General features: G+C 34.9%; 1 protein-coding gene across 2 annotated transcripts; it reads right to left on the bottom strand.

The window, feature by feature from the left end:
- Window positions 1-215: 215 nt before the first annotated feature.
- Window positions 216-19,992, bottom strand: LOC121728545 (adhesive plaque matrix protein-like). Of its 2 annotated transcripts, XM_042116710.1 has the most exons (8): window positions 19,814-19,992; window positions 12,120-12,282; window positions 11,298-11,429; window positions 5,391-5,650; window positions 2,129-4,622; window positions 1,831-2,037; window positions 1,339-1,463; window positions 216-1,177 (listed from the first exon to the last, which is right to left on the bottom strand). In XM_042116710.1, exons 2-8 carry the CDS (start codon window positions 12,223-12,225, stop codon window positions 401-403), a joined length of 4,101 nt encoding a protein of 1,366 aa, XP_041972644.1. In that variant the 5' UTR covers window positions 12,226-12,282; window positions 19,814-19,992; the 3' UTR covers window positions 216-400. The 2 variants fall into 2 exon arrangements, with proteins under 2 accessions (XP_041972644.1, XP_041972645.1); XM_042116711.1 differs by lacking the exons at window positions 11,298-11,429; window positions 12,120-12,282; window positions 19,814-19,992 and adding an exon at window positions 6,721-6,820.
- Window positions 19,993-21,521: the final 1,529 nt, after the last annotated feature.

The raw sequence follows: 21,521 nt of genomic DNA, 5'->3' as shown, positions 1-21,521 counted from the left end.
TTTCTTTCTTATAAATAAAACTAAGGTGTAGAAAAATACAGCTTTATTAAATTAAATATATAATAGGTAACAATAATAGGAATAGAATTGCATTTCAAAGCAAATATTTTTTTTAGAAGTTTTTATTATTATGAAAACTGCAATTTAAAATAACGTTAGGTATATTAAAATTACAATGATTTGGAATGTATATGCATAAAATTAATAAAATAAATAAGCTTTAAAAGAAATATCGTTTTATAGTCATAATAATTATAGTGACATGCTGAAGCTTTACACAGTCATGATATCTAAACATCTAAGGTTATTTTGCCGTTTTTTCTCTTAATTTTATGGTTTAAATCGTAATTACTAAATAAATATAATATTACCACGTCTTAAACATAGTCTATAAATAAGTTTATTTCGCTCCAACGTCGCGAGAAGTCGTTACAGTGTTAGTTCTAGTGACAGTTGTCGAAGCGTTAGCGGTTTTAGCTGCGGTTCCAATTTTTTTGAACGTAGTAGTGGTAGTGGTCTTTGAAATACCCCCATCAGGAAGATGCTGAACATCTGTCCCGGTGCGCACTTCCTCAGAGCACTTCTGACTCTTTTCATGAGCGCTAGCTACGTTCATATGCTTATCGATATTCTGCACGTAACCGTCTTTTCGCACAACCTCGCTGCTATGCTCTTGGGTTTGGTTGGCACCTCTTTCGCCACTTCCAGATACGTGAATGACACCGTTTTGAACGGGAATAACTTCACTATTTTGATACCTTTCAATGAATCCGTTTCCATCTGATTTCTCAATTGTGTACGAGCCTCGACGCTTCTGTTGCTCTGGTACCCAGACGATCTCTTCTGTGAGTTTCTCCTGAACTTGAAGTGGCTCAGGTGAAGTTGTTATACTTCTCATTTCGTTTTGGGACCTCACTTGGGTTACATGAGAGCGAGTATCGATGTCAGACAGTTCGGTTATGCTTATATCTCCGTTACCAGTAACAATGGACGATTGGTCGTCAATATCGGTTCCGACTGGCTGTGGCCTGGAGGTAGTAGTAGTAACAGTTCTAGTTGTAGTAGTCGTAGTTACCTCCCTCTGATCATTGTTCCTTGGCTCAATGGGCTTCAGTTGTCCCAACAAAGGCGAATGTTTAATTCCGAAAGTGATTTGTGGTGTTCTATTTATTTGGACCTGTAAATAAAGTATTTAGCATTAGATCTAGACGTTATAAAGTAAACGTTAAGAATATGTAACATAGATTTGAATCCACGCTTATCTATCTTCAATGATGCAAAGAATGCAACGTTTAATACTGAACTTATTTTCAAAAAGGTACAAATTTTAAATATTACCTTCTCTGGTGAATATGTGCCAGGAGCTGGAACCTTCACACGCTCATCCACTGGTACCTTGTGGCGACCGGAAATAGTGTACACTGGTGTATCCAATACAGATGGTATTCTATAGCTATTTGGAGCTGAAAGAAGAAAAGCACAAATTAACATGACCATAGGAAATAAACTATCATATACAGTGTGTAACAAAAATAAGTGATAATACTTTAAGGTGGTGGTGTACGTGTTTCTTGTAGAGAGTTCACTGTGGAAGTAGCAGCGCTGAAAGACGAAAATTTTTTTTCACTTTTGTATGGGCAAGGGCCCGAGCGTCACGAGTTTCCCCATACAAAAGTGAAAAAAAATTTTGGTCTTTCAGCGCTGCTACTTTCACAGTCAACTCTTTACAAGGAATACGTACAAACCCTAAAGTATTATCACTTATTTTTGATACACCCTGTATATATGATAAGTAATATATATATATAAAACTATTTTGAGCAATCTTACCTGGTGTCTCTGCATATTTGGTTGTGTGTATTTTTACACCAAATGTATATTGTGGCGAATATGTTAGAACAAATCCATAGCTTTTTTCAGGGTTATACGCTCCGGGTCCGGGAACTTTAATACGTTCATCGATCAGTTCCTTGTGTTTTCCAGAAATTGTGTATAAAGGTGTTTTATTCTCAGATGGTATTGTATAAGTGTTAGGGGCTGTAAATTATAAAAATACATTAAATTTTAGGAGTGTTAACTTCTTGAATTACAAAAAACTAAAATTTTGAGTCAGAACTTAGTCACTTACCAGGTGAGTCCGTTGGTTTTGATATTTCTGGTTTAATTCTAAATGTATATTGAGGTGCGGTATTTAGTAACACTTTATCTGCCTTTTCGGGATCATAAGAATTAGGCGCTGGAATATTATCTGGTTTGAAGGGATTTGTTTTCATTCTAAATGAATATCTTGGAGCATTATCCAATAAAATTTTATCAGCCCTCTCTTTATTATATACGTTAGGTGCCGGAGTATCACTATATTTTACATCTTTGCCTTTCGGTGACATTGTATATGCAGGCGTGTTATGTAAGATTTTATTAGCCTTATCTGGATTGTAATAATTAGGAGCAGGGTTGTTGTTATGTTTTTCATCATCAATTTTTGGGCGGAATGTATATGATGGTGAGTTTTCATGTAATGCTTTATCAGCCTTTTCTGGGCAGTAAGCATTAGGTGCAGGATTGTTTATTAGTTTTTGTGGTTGCCCTTTTCCAGATATAGTAAATTTAGGTGCTCCATCGATGAGCTGTGGGTCATATGCATTTGGTGCTGGTACTTGAGGAATTTTACTATCTGCTCCCTTACCGGAAATGGTATATTTAGGGCTATCATGTGGTATGTTAGGGTCATATGAATTTGGACCGGGTGTATTAAATGGTTTTGGTGTAGTTCCTTTTCCATACAAACTATATTTAGGTGCTCCATCAGGAATATTTGGATTGTATGCATTAGGAGCAGGTCCATCCGGAATTTTTTCATCTGGTCCCTTGCAAGATATAGTATATCTAGGTGAATTTGCAAACAAATGTGGATCATAACAATTTGGTCCCGGTGTATCAGACGGCTTAGAATCACGACCCTTGCCAGTTAAAGAAAACTTATGCGAATTGTCTAATAAATGTGGATGATAAGCATTAGGAGCAGGCACATCAGAATTCTTTCCATCATGCGGCCTGCCTAACATTGTATATTTAAGAGAATCCTCTGATAGGTGTGGTTCATAAGCATTTGGTCCCGGTGTGTCAGATGGTTTCGAATCACGCCCTTTTCCATATAAAGAATATTTAAGTGAGTTATCCAATAAGTGGGGATCGTAAGCATTAGGAGCAGGCACATCAGAATTCTTTCCATCGTTCGGCCTGCCTAACATTGTATATTTAAGAGAATCCTCTGATAGGTGTGGTTCATAAGCATTTGGTCCCGGTGTGTCAGATGGTTTCGAACCACGCCCCTTTCCATATAAGGAATATTTAAGTGAGTTATCCAATAAGTGGGGATCGTAGGCATTAGGAGCTGGTACGTCAGAAATTTTATCATTAATAGGGCGTCCTAACATTGTATACTTAGGCGTCCCTTCTGACAAATGTGGATCATATACATTTGGTCCTGGTGTGTCAGATGGTTTTGTATCTAGACCCTTTCCATATAAACTGTACTTTGGAGTTCCATCTAAAAGCTTCGGGTCGTAATTATTTGGTGCAGGTGTATCACTGGGCTTATCAATACAGTTTTTTTGCCTGAATGAATAAGCTGGTGAAGATTCGTGCAATAATTTATCTGCCTTATCTGGATCATAAGCATTCGGGGCAGGGACATTGTCAAACTTTGGTGATGCGCCTTTACCAGCAATTGTAAATTTTGGAGCACCATCTAACATATGCATAGATTTTTCGGGAGCATACTCGTTAGGCGCAGGAGTTTCATCGACTTTATGAATTTGATCTTTCACTCTAAATGTATATGCCGGCGATGAATCATGTAATAGTTTGTCTGCCCTATCGGGACAATACGCGTTGGGTGCTGGAGTTACTTCGATCTTTTCGGTGTGAGTTTTTCCTGATATTGTAAATTTCGGTGTCCCATTCAACATATACATAGATTTTTCAGGAGAATAAATATTCGGTGCTGGTGATTCACTTCTAATAACTTGTTGTTCTTTTATTCTAAAAGAGTATGCAGGAGTGCTTTCGTGAAGGATTTTATCAGCTTTCTCTGGAATATAACAATTAGGTGCAGGTGTTTCTGCAATTTTTGCTGGCGACCCTTTTCCAGATATTGAATACTTGGGTCCATCCTTTAAGGCATTTAACGCCCTCTCTGGAGTATAACAGTTTGGAGCTGGCGTTTGTTCTATTTTTTCAACAACTTCTTTTGATCTCAATGTATAAGACGGTGAACTACCATGTAACAGTTTATCAGCTTTTTGAGGATTGTAGGAGTTCGGCGCTGGTGTAATTTCTAGCTTTTCGGCTACACCCTTACCGGCTAAGGTATATTTAGGACCATTTTTTAAAGCGTTAATGGACTTTTCCGGTGAGTAAATGTTTGGTGCCGGTGCATCATGTACTTTTACTACCTCGGTTTTAGTTCGGAAAGTATAAGCTGGTGACTTCTCTCTCAATAATCTATCAGCTTTTTCAGGGCTGTAAGCATTGGGTGCAGGTACTTGTTCGATTTTTTCAATTCTTATCTTACTGGAAAGGCTGAATTTTGGAGACTTTTCATGTAGAATAGTATCAGCCTGAAAAAATTTAAAAATGTATAATGATAATATGAGTTAAGAAACAGTTAATTTCAATATTAATTTACTGTCACCAAAGATAATAAATGGATTAATGGAATTAATGTATATAGAAAGAATAAAGCATGTTACAGACGACTGTTAGACTGCGGTGATTTCTTCAGGAGTAGAATAGATTTGACATTGTCCAGCGAACGGTGAGTGACGTATGCCAAAAGTGTGCGCCGGTGCCCAAGGAAGAGTGACGCAAACCTGTTACGGGAACCCTTTGTTTTAAGAATTGTTAGTAAGCAGCAAAATGGTTAAGTTAGTTGTACAATATCCAAATTTTAATGAAAATGCTTATTGCAATGGCAATGAAATGCAAATGACGTGAACTGAACTAACGAATAGTTGATACTCTCGAGGGATTCAAGAATTGTAGAATTTGGTTATCTTAAATTTTTATCATCTGTCATAAAAAATTAAATATAGTTCATATTACAATGTTTTGTTACTTTTGGTTCATATTATAGTGTTAAAAGTACTTAACGTTTTATGTATAAAGCTCTGATTGTTAATTTTAACTTTAATTATTTCAGTAGCACGTTATATATAACAATATTATTTTTTATCTATTTCTGTTGTCTAATTGTTACCTTTTAATCATTCTAGGTTGCTCATATTTTATAATAAATTAAAATGATATTATTACATTTATTATATTGTGTTAACTAATAAGTAATAAATAATTATATTATTGCTACGGTTATTAAAAGAATGGCTTACTTTTTCAGGACAATATACTCCCGGTCCAGGGACAGCAGCGGTGGCAGATTTCTGGTCTCGTCTCGGTGCCATGGTGAAGGCGGGAGATCTCCGCGCCAGGGCGACTGTGGCTCTCTCCAAGGTATAGGAGCCTGGGCCAGGTATTGGTGATTTAGTTTCAGTCCTTTTGCCCCGACCCGTTATACTGAAAGCTGGTGCCGCGCGCTTGTTCCCTTCTTTCGCGTCGCCTAGCACCGGCGGCATGGAATAAACATTCGGCGCTGAAAACAATAAGAAATTATATTACAATTATTTTTTTTCATTAAATCAAAAATTAAATACTGAAATCAGTTCTATATTGAAATAGTAAAATAAATTGATACAGTTTATTTGCATACTGCTCGTTAAAACGAACTTAAATGCGAGGTACATATTTATAATAAAAACACCAACGAAAAGTTTGTACAAAACACGCAACTAAAAATATTTACATAGTCATTCTGGTTTCAAATTATTACAAATATTAGTAATGAATTTAAATTATTTCAAAACGAATAGTTTATTATGAAACATAAGTTAAACGATACTAATAAAATAATTCTTATAACTGTTTCAAATCTAAGTAAGATGACAAAGTATGTATTATTTAATAAAAAAACTATAATAATAGATACAATAAAAAAGACTACGATTTACGAATAAAACATGGTAGTGCTCTATAAATCAAAATCTCAAGAAGAGTTAAGAAAAAAAGACCAACTATATTCAAATAGTTCAAAGTAAATGAGTAAAAAAGTTCAGTCCTATCAAAATATATATCGAAAAGTCAAAAAAAATAATCACAATCAGCTGCTACAAAAAGAATTAATGTACTGCATGACTAGCCACCACTATAGCTAAGAAAACATCCAAATAATTTAAGTGTAAAATTAACCACCATTACAAATACCTCCAATAAACTGAGTGCAGTCCAGCCACTACAAAACAGAGATAAAGGTTCTAAAAAGTGCCCAACTAGCTACCACTACAAATCACCTGGCGTTTTACTCCCAGGTTCGGATAAGCTCACACGGAGCCCTATAGAAAACGCAGGGGCATGGTCGAGAACGACTCGCACAGCCTTGCTGGGCTCGTAGTCGCAGGGTGCTGGAGTCGGAGCCACCTTCGGCGGTGGCCAACGACCATGTAGAGAGGAAGCCGGCCCGACTGCTCTACCTATTTTAGGTTAATATTAGCAGACAAGAAAAATTTTACCTACCGAGAATACTTAACATCGATGGGAGACGAAGTTTAAACTTTTGGTACTAGTCATCATTAAATATTTATTCACTTTAACCTATAGCTGACCTACCTTTGTTTGTGCACCCAATTTCAAAGTTCAAAATAACAAGTGACCCGAGAGAGGTGTAATGTGTGACTGAACCAGTATTAAACATCGACGCGAGCTTACCGTTCAGGGTCTCGCGGCACCTACACAGGACTGACTCATTGTTGATTACCTTCGTGTGTACACGGACTTATTTGGAGACAAACCGATGCAGATATTCTCAAGAATATTCAATGCCGATTGTGCATTTTGTTCGCGGAAAAAGGTTTTAATGAAAAGGCCGTTATTCTAGGTCACACGTCAGAGGCCATTGTTGCAACTGCATCAATAATTCCAAAATGACGAATACTTTGGTAGCCATTGACATCATGAACATTACATAATTATAATATACACATTACATATATTTTAAAACATCCAAGTTAAAACAGGTGCCTCTAAATTTTAGATAATAAGGAAAAAATTATTGCATTACAGTTATTATTCTCGTCTATGCAAACCATTATATTAACTTTATGATGTAAACACGTGCCGGAACAGCTAATTATGAATGCGTAAAATGTATTTTCCTCCTACAAAATAATTAATCTTCTTGTTGTAACTGTGCCGAATTCAATAAACAATGCATTTCACAGAAGTTGGCTACAAATTACAATTCAGTAAGCATACACTGCCTTGCAGTTGCAGTGTCTAGGAGCCGCTTATGTAATTTATTCATTGCAGATGCTAATTTACGGTCGTATTAAGGTGACGCCGCGTTAAAGTAAAAAATCGTTTTGGATAAGTTTTAGATCGCTTGTTTTCTGAGAGGTCGGCTCGGCCTCTCATAGAAAACAAGCGATCTATGGTGAAATGGAACAGCAAGAAATGGAAAAGGCGTAAGCGACAAAATGGTTTTTATTACGTGATTTAAAACCATAAATATATTTCATATAAGCTATGGGCAAATTATAGTGTTTGCTTGAACTAATGTGTCTCCTCTGTTGGCAAAATTAGAATCCCTGTTTTATAGAGGTCTTTTTGATTAATTATTCGGTATCATAAAAGTGGTTCAATCGTGTTATGCTATGGTTAATTCAAAGATAAAGACATGATGAATACTGACAATGAACTGTAATTTCTTAGCTTTAGTCATTGTTGAGAAAAATCGATATCGCTGCAGCCAAATTATCAAGGCGTCGCCTTAAACCTCTTCTGTACAATGTGTCACAACACCGGTGTCCGATCCTTTAAAGTTTAATAATTCATCAAGATTCAAATACGCTCACCGGTGAACGAGACACAATAGAATATCTATTGTGTTTCGTTTTTCCACGATCGACGGATTTATCCTTCAATTCGATATGAATATAAAGTTACTATACTAAAATGATAGGTACAAAAACTTAACAATTCAAAAATCTAAAGATTTCTAGCAGTGCTAAGAACCTTGTCAAAATTCTTGAAAAACTAGTTTTTATTGATTATAAAATCTATAAAATTAAAATTCAAACATGTCCGAAACTTTCCTTTCCGTATAGCTAGCCATAATATTTTAATGTGTCTTAGAATCATTAATAATAATAATAATATAATTAATCATAATAACTATGTACCCATGGTGCTTGCTTTACGAGTACCAAACGAAACACAAACTTGAACAGTACCGTTTGAACTCATCCACGATAACAGGTCCGTACTAATTGTTATTTCATTTGATATGAAATATTTAGTTGCAAGTAAGTTGTTTACTTATTATATTAATACTATTTCAAGTAACAATAAAATTATGTAATCAAAAATGCATTGTTTAAACAGTCTATTTGGATCAATCTTCATTATGTTGTGTTTTGTGTCTTCATTATGGCCTACAAGTTATAGTTGTCAATCATTAATTAATTGACTCAATCATCATTCATAAAAGCAATCATTACATTAACACTGATCAAGTGGTCGCTTGATACGAATCGAGTAAAACGCTACTAGAGTTCCATAATAGCTCGCGATTGTTTTCAATTACATTGACAAATGGGAGAATTGCTTTAGCAAATTATTTTCCACGTCCATTTCTACGCTGTGGGAGAATCTAATGGAGATCAAATTGGAACTAAATTGAGAGCTGTTAAGTAAACAATGTAAACACACCGGCAAAATTAGAGGAACATAACAAAATTTTCAATTTTTTTTAAATTGTTCACTGATTTTTATATATTTATTTATTTATTTACTAATTGATTATTAAAAAGAAATTTTATATAAATTTAGGGCATAAAAACGTTAAAAATAGAAAAAAATCAGCAAAAATAAAAAAATTAAGAAAATCTTTGAAATTTCAGTAGTAAGTTTTTAAGATAAATTCTCCATTTTTATTATAAAAAATTGCCATGTTAAAAGCGTGTAATGCCTTCTATGGATCTCAAGAGGGCCTGGATACGCCATTCCATACTTGCATTTTAATTGTCAATCATTTCCTGTGGGATATTCTCCTACTCCTCCACTAGCGTTAACTCGAGCTCCTGGACACATTTTGGAGCTGGAGTTTTAACTCGTACCGTTCACCCATTGATGTGCCACACGTTTTCAATCGGATCCATATCCGTAGACCACGCTGGCCTCTCCACCTGGGCTACGCCAGCATCGTTTAGGTAATAATGCCCGATTTTCTTACTCTATGGACGCACATAAAATTGAAATTACTACCTAAAACTGTGTAAAAGGCACACCATGCAGTTCCAGGATGTCGATGCTATAGCCCTGTACTGTCAAAGTACCATCATCTATAATCATCAGCTCCATGCGGGCTCCAAATCATATGCAACTCCAAACCATTACGAAGCCTGCATCATAGGCCACTGTTTCCGGTAAGTTTGATGGCCTGTAGCTTTCTTTATGATTTATCCACATTCTTTATCGCCTGTCAATACAATGTACACAGAATTTGCTCCCATCACTGTACAGCACAAGATTTCACTCGCTTGTCTAATTTTGATGTTCACGCGCAAATCTTAGCCTGGCTCTTCGGTGTCCTGTCTCAAGTTTTGGTGCCCTTGCTGGCACTTTTGAGTTTAATTTAACTTCTTTGAATCTTCTTCTTACTGTACAATCACTTACACGTTCATCTTGGACCTGTTCCGACAGGTTTCGTGTCTGCATAGCAGTTTGAGGTCGATTTCTTAAGTTTTGTTTCCTTACAAAATGGTCATCCTGAACCATTGTCACCCGATATCTGCCTTATTCTCGTCTCCGAACGTAAGATCCAGTCTCTCTGAAGCGTTGAAAGTTACGATGAACCACGGAAGCCGACACACGTAAGGCCTGACTGACCGAACGGTAGGTGTGACCTTTCTCTATCGTGGTTACAACTCTAGTTGTCGCAGATGCTGGGAAATCACTAGTTTTGTATCTAAGCAATGTGTTCTTCCAAAAACCAAACAATCAAATGAGCTGAGCACACCTTGCACCCCGCTAAAACGCCATTCTTATCAGGAACACTTACAACGTCAATAATCGAAAAACACTTATTAGGGCATAATTGCTATAAAAACCTGTCAACTTGCCAGTTTTGTTAAATATTTTATTTCTTGAATGAGCTTAGAAGCTATAAAAAAGGCTTTCAGACAGCCCGACCCACTTGAGTTCAAGTTTTGGCCCTTTTTACCTATGTTCCGCTAATTTTGCCAGTGTGTGTACTTTGTACAATACACCTTTTGTTAAGGGGGCGACTAACCCTAAAGTGTCGATTTTATCATTTTTATACTTGAAAATAAGCCCCGAATTGTTTCATTTTCAAAAATTAGATACTACATTATATTTCCGAGAATTCGATCTGAGCCAAAATACGATATCTTAAAATTTTCTCGATAGAAAAAAATCACAAAGATGCATCTAATTTTCACGAATTTTTCATTTATTGCCATAACCGTGCATGAAACTACGTCAATATTTTAACACATTGTATAAAATTCTATCATTGAGAGATCGACCTAGCGGATTTTTAAAATGTTATATATTTATCGAGTTAAACTTTTTAATCGGGACTTAACGCGACTTATTTAAGTAGTAATGCTACTACAAGTACATACTTTTTCTCGACGTTTCGGCCGTGTTGCAACGGCCGTGGTCACGAGGGGACTGTATATCTTAATATCTTAATAACCGATACGGGCCGGATATTATTAGAAAAGAGTCCCCTCGTGACCACGGCCGTTGCAACACGGCCGAAACGTCGAGAAAAAGTATGTACTTGTAGTAGCATTACTACTTAAATAAGTCGCGTTAAGTCCCGATTAAAAAGTTTAATTATAATGCAACGCGAAAGTTTAAAATGTTATTTATCGAGTTATTGAGAAAAAACAAATTTGGAGATGAACCCGCGTCGTCCTTTTTCACCTGGCATATGAAAGACGGGCGTGAGTGTGAAGAGAGAAGGACGATGTTCTATTTTTTGGGTTAGTCGCCCTCTTACTCTTAATGCACAAAACGTGACATCGTTTATAACGAGTTTTGGATATATTATTCAACATTCTAGTGTCCGTATAAATAGTGATAATGATGATAATATTAGTGGTATAAACGGTTTAAACGGAAATATCTCAAACACAACATAAGTATTAATCCCATACCTTTTGAAGTCATCCCTTCTGTGTTATACGAAGCTGGCCCGGGGCCAGCTCTGTCTTTGGCAGCGGGATCTAATTTCTTTCCAAATGAAAATGCAGGGGCACGCGCTCTCTTCGATTCTTGGGGTGGTTTACCTGCAATAAAATATTTTTACATAAGCCACACAGATAATAAGAATCTTGACACTGAACTATTAAAACTGTAGAAATAGTATCTGCGCACAAGACTCACAATATACACTTGACTATAGTAATTTCAGTGTTTTAATACCGTTTTTAAATATCACAAAGAGGTTATGTAAATATTTTGATAAACAACACTAAAACGATCTGTAGCAACTGTTAAAGTGGGAGACCACCACAATAGCCTCGAGCCAATGAAATGAGATGTATTTTTTGGTCGTACAAGAAACTTGTTTTTGTCGTATTGGCTATCAACGAAATGATGTCAGACCGTATAGAGCTCGGGCAAGGCCGGTGTTTGCGGAGCACGGCACGAGTAATCTGACAAAACAACCTCCGCGGGATGATGTCAGCACCGTGAACAATATGTTGCCAAAACTTGTGGATATGCAAACAATTGCCCATTTGCATCAATCATTATTACCCGTTGTAACAGATATTACCGCAAATATCGGTATTGGTATTCTTGTCTTCTAACAATCAATTATAAAGCATGTTGTTACCAATAACCAAACATTCGTATTACTTATATTCTTTTACGTGATATCGATTATCGTCTCAACTTTCTCCTAGATGTTTCTTCGTTTTAAAATCCTTTATAATTTGCTCTAAGATCTGTCTCTTTGAGACTCTGTGACTCACCAATGAGTGACGGCAAGGAGACCACAGCGGGTCCCGGGCTGGCGCTCTCGGCAGCGATAGGTCCCCGCCGTGTGGTGGGGTTCCATTTGTTCTGACGGACACCCATCGGTGCTTCACAGCTGCGCAACGATTCTATGCTTTCGTTTGTCTTTCGTCGTGTGACCTTTGAAATAAAAATATTATTTATTACAACTCGTTATTACTAAACAAAATCCTCATTGGTAGCAATACCTACCTCTGTTACTTCAGACGCGCTAATGTTAAATATTTTTGAAAATGAGCAATTATTTATTTTAAGCCGACCTGCTGGACTACTAAGTCATTAAAATAAATTATAGCCGTGCATAGAATTATATCAAGTATTAAAATAGTATGTTTATGTGTATCATAAACCATCTATATTCACTATTTAAATATTAAATTGTAAACAAAAATTAACGTTATATAGTTACTTCTATGTAAATCAGTAAAATTTATTACTATCTTATCTTTTACTTGAAAGTAAATTTTAAATAGCCCTTTACGGCCTGTCCACATCTCCACGTCGTTAACGTGGAATGGTACGGTAACGTGGCAGGGTACGTTGACGTGACGTAAACGTAACGTGAAAATGCACTTCGCGGTGTAGCAACATTCGTCTTTTTTTCCTTAAGTCTCTCTCTCCGTCTTCTTAACAATAGCAGCAGCAGGATACGTATTGTGCGGTTCATATGGTTCATATTTAGATTAAAGTAGTGAACAAATTAGCAGTTTTACAAGGCATGCAGGTGACGTACACGTTGCTACATCAAGACGTGCATTTTTACGTTACGTTGACGAACATTTTTACGTAAAGACAACTTACCGTGCCACGTTACCGCTCCGTTGCACGTTAACGACGTCTTAACGTGGACATATAATTGTGGACAGGCCCCAATGTTTATGTTTCTTATTTTTACCAATATTGCTTAAGATAACATTGATTCTTAACCATACTCTACTAATTTACTAATATTATAAACGCGAAAGTGTGTCTGTCTGTTACCTCTTCACGCCCAAACTGTTGAACGGATTTTGCTGAAATTTGGTTTATGAATATGTACTTTGAGCCCCTGGAAAGGACATAGGATACTTTTTATCCCGGAAAAATGTAAAATTTGGCGCAACGGAGTTGCGGGCATCATCTAGTTTTTTTTATATATTATCCAATGCTTATTACTGTAACTAACCACAGAATTGGTCCTACGTTTTTCTAACGGATTCAAGGCTTCCATTTCCATTTAATTTGATTTTGAAATCCTGTGTATAGTAAGCCAATTACTATATAAACCTAAATGTACCCGAAAGTAAAATATCTTTGATTAAAAAAATGATCTACAATAATCAGTGTTATTTTTCGATAATATGTTTTCGATGATAAAATGATAAATTTTGACAAATGGTTTGTAAATTACGTGTCAATTTGATTGACAAGATTTGACAGCTTCATACATAGAGTAAAATTGTCTATCACCTTTGTCTATCACTAATATAATATTTTGTAACAAAAAAAGTTCAATGGATTAAATTTAACTATTGTGGTTCGATCTATGAAATGAGTTGACGATCATTGACCTCACAAGGCCAATGAATGATGATTTCAAAGAAAAACCGTGCGCAGCTAATCACATATTTTGACTGAAGTATCCGTAATTGGTTTTTAAAATGCACCTACAAGCTCGTAACTTACTTTGGTTCGTTGCTTCATTCGACATTTTGTTATCACTGTTCACACATTTTATACTCATCTCTTCTCTCTTTTATAATAATAATATAGTATTATAGTAGCTGCTCCCCTCGACGCCGTCTGCGTGAAGGCTCTACAGTCTATACACTCTACAGCACCAAAAGTAGGTGATAGTGTGATATTATTTATACTGTATGTTAACCCGACCTATTAGTAATAGTACCTGGATGACCGAGCTTTGCTCGGTACAGCAAACACTCATGATTGACTTCGTGTTACTTAACAACGCCATCTGCTGGAATAGCTTTAGCTGTTGTTGTGTCGTTAAAGCAATTAGTTGCTCACAAATCGATTGTAAATCACACCCCAGAAAAATATTCGACTTTCCTACGATTATAATAATATATTATGTATACAGGGTGTAGCAAAATTAAGTGATATGTAATACTTTAGAATTTAGGGTGTGTATGTGATCCCTATATAACAAAACTGAGTGATAATACTTGTGTGTATGTGTCCCTTATATAGAGTTCGCTGTCAAAGCAGCAGCACTGAAAAAGTCACATTTTTTACCTTTGTATGGAAAAATTCTTGACGCGGGGGCGCTTTCCCATACAAATAGAAAAAAAAATGATTTTTAGCACTACTACTTTCACAGTGAACTCTATAATAATATAAGGGACACAGACACACAATCACACAAATATTATCACTCAGTTTTGTTAGACCCTGTAGATAATATAAATATCAAAGTCGTATAACATTGCGGTGGGCGATTCGCAATGGCTCGCCTTCACCAACATCGCCTACAACATGTGACTGTAGTTTAATGTAAGTACCTACATGAACTATTGTTTCATTTGTAGTAGCAGAATGTCTATTTGTGGTTATGACTCCATTATATGCCAATAAAGCATAAACGAATCCCTGACAATAGAGCCTGTAGAGGCCAACAGTCGTTAGCATTTCAAACCTACAAACAAGTTTAACCCCCGTAATATATAGTCCGTATACTAATATTCTAGATCCAAAAGTGTATTTTTCCTTTATCCTTTCCTGGGTCTTTGAAAAATCTTAATTCGTGTCTTTTTTGAGGTAAAAAGTACAGTACCTGTAAAGAAAGTAAAAGTACGGTACGCGAAAATCTTTCTGAGTAACACAAGCACTATCTTCGTCACAACGTCCGTCGGGCCCACTAGTTAAATTTTTAAGATAACTAGCGGACCCAATGAACGCTGTATGGGACTTGTTAGGTAAAATTATTATTAATTAATATTATTTATTATGAACTAGCTGTGCCCCGCGTTGTTACCCGCGGTTTAAGTATAATAAACGACTATGAAAAGTACCAACAAATAATAGGGTCAAAACGGGACGATACACAGTTCTATAATTGTTTATGGTAGTGATGATGATGATGATGATGATGAATATAACTTGCATTGTATATGCTTTCCGTTCTTAAAATAAAACTGCCAAACTTGTATCTATGAAGAGTCAGGAGTTCTCTCAGCACCTTTCGAACCATGGTATACCTTGGTGCAAAATCTTACTTGTTGTTAGCATAATATTATGCTTAGAATACTCCTCGCGAAACCGAAGTTGTTTGTTGTTGTGTTTCCCTATAAATTTTGAGGAGTTCCCTCGATTACTTATGGATACCTGCATCAGATCACCACTTTTATGAATATGGTATCAAATTGGGATGATAACCTACACCAAAACAAAAATTTTAAAAATCGGTTTACAAACGGCGGCGGAGTAATCGTTGAACATAAAGAAACGAACATAACACCTCCATTTTGAAAGTCGATAAAAATTTGAGCCTATGTGTTATTCTGATGTACGTATAAGCTATATAAGTAATTGTAAAGTTTCATTAAAATCTGTTCAGCAGTTTTTGCGTGAAAGAGTAACAAACATCCAAACATACATCCAAACTTTCGCCTTTATAATATTAGTTGTAGGATTAAGTAGATTATAATATATATTTCAATTTACACTGATATAATTAGTCATGAGCGAATTATAAGAATTCTTTGAAATTGTTTGTATTTGTATTAACCAATACAAAAATTTCAAAGAATTTACGAAGGATGTTTTGTCTTCAGTTTTTCTTTAGAGACCTAGTCTGTATATTTATACAGACTAAAGCTTCCCCGCCTATATTTTGGGCACAGATTTGCTTGACGCCTGGCGGTCTTCAGTATTATATGAAAGTTGTGTGACCGATAGAAATCAAAATACATATATAAATCCAACGTCACTGCTACGGGGCCTTTGAATGTAGTGCTCTTGAAAGAAAAGAAATCAATAACATTAACATTTAAATATAATAATTATCATAAAACATAAGTTTTAAAGAACTTGATGATGATGAATTTGTTTAGAATCTGGTTATATACTTATGGGCTACCCTTATAAGAACTTAGAAAGTAGGCGCCATAAAACATAGTTTATAGAAACACAGCCCAGTTGACTTCAAGCGAAATAATTAAAATTCTTGCGAAGTATGGTATTTTAACTGCAAAATATTTACGCAATAAATCTACTTGAACATAATTATTTTATGTATTTCATGACAAAGACTTATATTTAAGTTTAAATAGAAGTTTTTGTTTCATGAACCTAACTTACGTATGTTACAAAACATATTTTAGAGTCAATTAAGTTAACTAAATCTGCGTAGCTGTCATTTTTATTTTTTTTAATAATTAATTTTAAATAGGTTTTATTTACCCTTTAGCAATTAGAAAGTGGTGTAAATAGTTCTTAGGTTTCCTCCTTAATCTGTGATCCAATAATGTAGGGGTACTATTTTAATTCTAAATTAATGATTATTACATACAACTTTTAGCATAACTTACACAAAAAGCATAGGTAAAATTAATCTTTTTTACATGATAAAGACTAATTTTGATACTTATTTTTAAACATTTTGGATGATCTAGAAATGAAAATAAAGTATGCCCTTATCTATACGACAAAAAACAGCTTGTCATACTCTGCTAAAAGAAAAGATAATATTTTAGTACCAGTCCGTACAAGTCACTGTCGTGAAAAATGAATAAAGTCGTATTTGGGCCATTTGGTTTATGTATTTGAGAATGTTCGCGAAACCTTCTCTACCCCCGCCACAGTCTACTAGAAACTTTTATATATTTGTATATTTTTGCTTAGTAATTATTTATTTATTGTCAATGAAATGTGTCTCGTAATAATTTTGACAATAAGTGGTCATTCGCATGCACAAATGTAGTACGGGTGTTGTGTAGATTATACAATTACATATACAAATAAATCGTTTGTATTAAATAATAATTAAATTGTCTACAATTATGTAGGTAAGTAATGAAATAAATGTTAAAAATTATAAAATCATTAATTTTTCGTTTTCTTACGTACCTATATTATCCTATTTTGTTTATATCATCTGTGTTTCCAATGTCGTATTAATTAGAAATGTTTATGTATAATGTGCAGTAGATACTGCGAGTGGTCTGTGTGGCGAAGGTCGATCTGTTTAGATATTACCGCAAATATGACTGCGCTATCAATAGAGACGTTATTCGCAATAACGAATAGCTATTTGCAATGAAATTGCAGAATAATCGCTTTTATGCAGTAAGATGTTTATTTTACTGATATAAACACTGTTATACCTGTCTTTTCGCAGGCTTTTCCGTTAGATATAATAATATATTCTCCTGTATTTCGCCAACTAGTTTTTTAAGGCTTATTCTCGTAGAAAAGTGTTGATGGCATACTAACTTTGATTAACACTTTTAGTTTAGGGGTTGAATTTTTGAAAAATTCTCCCCTAGCCTATTGTCTACATTCTACAACTTAAGAGGAACACATTTTTTACAGGTAAACTAAGGTTCCTTGCTTTAAAGGGTTTGGCCTGTGCGTAGATCTATCAGTCTATCAGCTTTACCTTTTTTTATTTTTCTCTTATTAGCAATATTCTATGTAAGCATAAAATATATATTTAAGTTTTTTGCAAAACGACTAACTAGAATTAAGACAAGAATCATTAAAAAGTCATTGTAAAGTAATTAATCATTCCGGTGTACTTAATCAATGCAAATCTCCTTCCTACGGCAAAAAGCCTGACTCAATATCTCTACAAGTTACTATATTTAGTAGTTTTTATTGCACGAATCCACTTAGCGATGGTGAATTCACCTTCACTGTATAAGGCCCTCGCGAGAGGAGTTGTTTATTATTACTTCCTCAGACGAATCCATATACAAGCCAAAGTAATAAGACGCGATCCCAAATTTTACTTAGGCAAGACCATTATTGAATTTTGAAATAAATATAATTTTAAGTAAAATAACGGATCATAAAATAAAATTGATCCAAGTATGCACCTCAGCATATTTTTATCGATTAAGTAACTGGTAAAATCACCAATATTATAAATCTGAATCTGGTGAAACATGAATTTAGTCACGTGGACAATTACTCACAACAAACAAAATAATATGTACCCCAAAGTGTTAAAATTAAAAGTGATATCATAAGTTGCGTCAGGAACTCAGCAGTCAGACTCAACGAGGTGCATTTTATTTTGTGAATTAATTATGCCGCCCGTGCAGTAAAAATGCTAATAGTTGACGTGACTTATACCACTTAAGCCTGTAATTATATCATAGACCGCAATACGTACTGCATTAAGAGAACTGCTATTTTCTACTGTAGGTATAGCCGAGGAAATCGTATACTTAGCAGACTACAAGGAGATCTGCTCTTATAGAACTGGAGATCAGTTATAAATAGGAAACTGCGAAACTTTATTTTTATCCTGTTATAGACTAACAGGGTGAGGTTTTAGTAGCCAACAATACGTAGTAAATTTTGCGGTCTGGGTAGTAATACCAAACGTAATACGATCAAAGGACTTATACGAGCTGCTTTTCTAACTGGAAATATGATCCTTTTATTTCCGGTACGCTACAAAATCCTGTCTTTTTTATTATATACCGGTTATGTAGGTCAGCCGTATCAGGCCACGAAATTGAAATAGTGCTGTGTCTGTCTGACACTGAATCTGTCACTTCTTGCAGAGATAGCGTTATAAACCTATGTAATACACAAAATTATAGCGCTATCTTCTTGCAGTTCGGTGAAAGCGTTATATTTATTATAATCGCAATTTGTCTTACCCATATTCAGATATCAACTTCGATCTTAGAAAATGAAAATTTGAAATGAAAATTACGTCCTTATTCTTTACCTTTTTTAGGTTCAGAGAACACTGTGGCAGGATGTTCTGCCTGCTTGATGTAGATAAAAAAGTATAGCAAAATAATAATTTAATTATTTTACCGTTAACAGAGTTAGGTATTCTTCTAAACATTGTTTTTAGGTATCAAGTTATACGAGTATTATACTCTACGTAAGAAAAAACGAGATATATTTTTTAAACTAAGCATAATTCTTTTTGTATATTATTTGAATAAAATAGAAGCGTTGATTTATTGATAAAAAAACCCTTTGCATATTGCATCGAATATGAGTCGTAAATATTTTCAGTAACATAGTTCTTATAAAATCTGATCGCATTATTTTCAGTCATGTAGTGTCTGAAAATAACTTATTGTTTTACTGCTGGAAACAAAAATAAAATGAGCTGAAATTTCTCAAAAAAGTGAATCATTCCGCGCTATATAGAGCTAGGCCTTGAAAGTAAATTATTCAAAACAATAATATTAGACATGTAATTCGTGGCTTCCCGTTGTGGTTTCTGACATCACTACTTGTTATGTTCATGGCTTCAACCTGGTGGAACCATCTTTATTTTGTATGTAAATATACAATTATCATGGGCAGTCATCGTAACTAGATCTGTACTCTATTCCCTGTTTTTTATTCCTGTTATAAAGTGTTAAGTTACTAACTACTATTATTGATTATAATATAATATATTATTAACTACTAAATGTTCTAACTGAAAACACTAAAAAAAAGAAAATAAACTTACCTTGTTAGTAGGGTTGAACGATGATGATGAGTTTTGAGAGTTTTCGCACTATGTATTATTTACACGTAACTGCTAATATTGATTAATTAAATGAAATATATGTTCGATCAGCTGAGCTGTCGTCGTTAACAAGTCGCGTTCGTCGCGGTGCACTGCGGTCGAATGCTTGACAGTTTTGCGCCATATTCCTCTGGCTGATCGCGATGTCGCGTGGGCGCTTCCCGCCAAAACCGGTTGCCGTGGTTACGAGACCGAGAAAATGACATCATAAGTTCCTCTTCCTACAATTGAGCTGAAGATTCTACATTTTTTTTCTAAATTTCTAAACGTGGTAGGTATCCGATGGCTGAACTAGGGTAGGCAGTAGGAGTTGCCACTCTTTTTTATATTGCTAAACAATCGAAGTAATCAAAAAATACGTCGATTATTATTAATGGGAATTCAAGAACAACTCATTAAATTTCAACAAAGCTGTAGAAACTAGAAAGTATGTGTTAAGATGAGCTCTATTTGAATTGCGAACTAGTCGACCGTGTCATCCGTGTCGGAGCTGCAGCATTGCACCGTGCAAATATTATGCGCTAGAATAACTGCTGCACTATTAAATATCTCTAAGTACGGCGGTAAGTTAGCTAATCCACTCTGTCAGAACCCCGTCACAGAACATAATAATTCCCTAAGAATTTAAAAAAGAAATTAAGACAATAGTTTAGAGTAATTCTTGCATTCTTTAACATACAGTCTTTGAGCTAGCATAATACCTAAGTTTTTTTAGTAAAGACTCTAGAATAGTATATAATTCTATCTAGAATAGAACATATTCTATCTAGGCTACAGATTATCAGATTTTCAAGATGTTGATGATAGGCGTAGTCGATACTAAGGTTTTATGGTCCAAAACATACCTAAAATGGGTATTCCTAACATAGAACGAGAACATTAACATCGATAAATTATGTAGGTGGAGCTAATAAGGATAAAAGTGACTTTCTACCTCTTCGACATGGGAAAACGAGATAAGTCAATGACAAAATTGAAAACATTCACATATTGGTATAAAATTGGCATAAAATATCTAAGGTTATATTATATTTAATATAGAAGACATTAATTCTCAAAATTGATATTTCGTAAGTATAATATTCATAATGAAGAAAGTTGATATTATCGATACAATGTATTCTAATATCATTGAATATTATTGAGTTATCTATAAAATAAATAGTGTCCGACCGAAGGTCTATTTTTGGCCGAAGCCGAAGCCGAAGGTTTATAATCTTAATCTCGACTCTCAGTAATTAATTTTGTTCAAAATTGTCTCCAAGCTACAATGAATATTAAAATTATTTCAAAACTTCAATATTGAAGGTTTACTACGGAAAGTTTACAAAATGTAGATAATTGTAGGAAAAAATGTAGCTGAAAAATGTTTTTTATACATTTAACTAAGCAGACTAACAACAATTAGTGTATGTTCCATCTGATGGAAACTGGCTATCGTAATGCCTTGCGTCGTCTGCAACACCAGGGGTGCTACTGGTGCGTTGCCGCGCCAAGGGGTGTAATGAGGGGATGGGGGATGTGTTTACAGCCCTCTCACTTACTGAAAGAAGCATAGAAGCGGTAAAGCTACTATTCAATCAGAATTAGGCTACAATGCATCGTATTTTAGTTATTAGCCAAAAACCAAAAATTTAGAGTTTTGTCA

The sequence above is a fragment of the Aricia agestis genome, chromosome 7 (genome assembly GCF_905147365.1).
Source record: "Aricia agestis chromosome 7, ilAriAges1.1, whole genome shotgun sequence".
Taxonomy (NCBI): domain Eukaryota; kingdom Metazoa; phylum Arthropoda; class Insecta; order Lepidoptera; family Lycaenidae; genus Aricia; species Aricia agestis.
This window is presented reverse-complemented; position numbering and strand designations above follow the sequence as displayed.

Bases quoted from the DNA above. Each gene is read 5' to 3' on its own strand.
- LOC121728545 (XM_042116710.1), bottom strand. From the start codon at position 12,225: ATGGGTGTCCGTCAGAACAAATGGAACCCCACCACACGGCGGGGACCT. The intron at 4,623-5,390 runs GTAAGCCATTCT...AAATTTTTTCAG, and splicing joins GAGTATATTGTCCTGAAAAA to GCTGATACTATTCTACATGA. The intron at 1,464-1,830 runs GTAAGATTGCTC...TTCTTCTTTCAG, and splicing joins CAAATATGCAGAGACACCAG to CTCCAAATAGCTATAGAATA.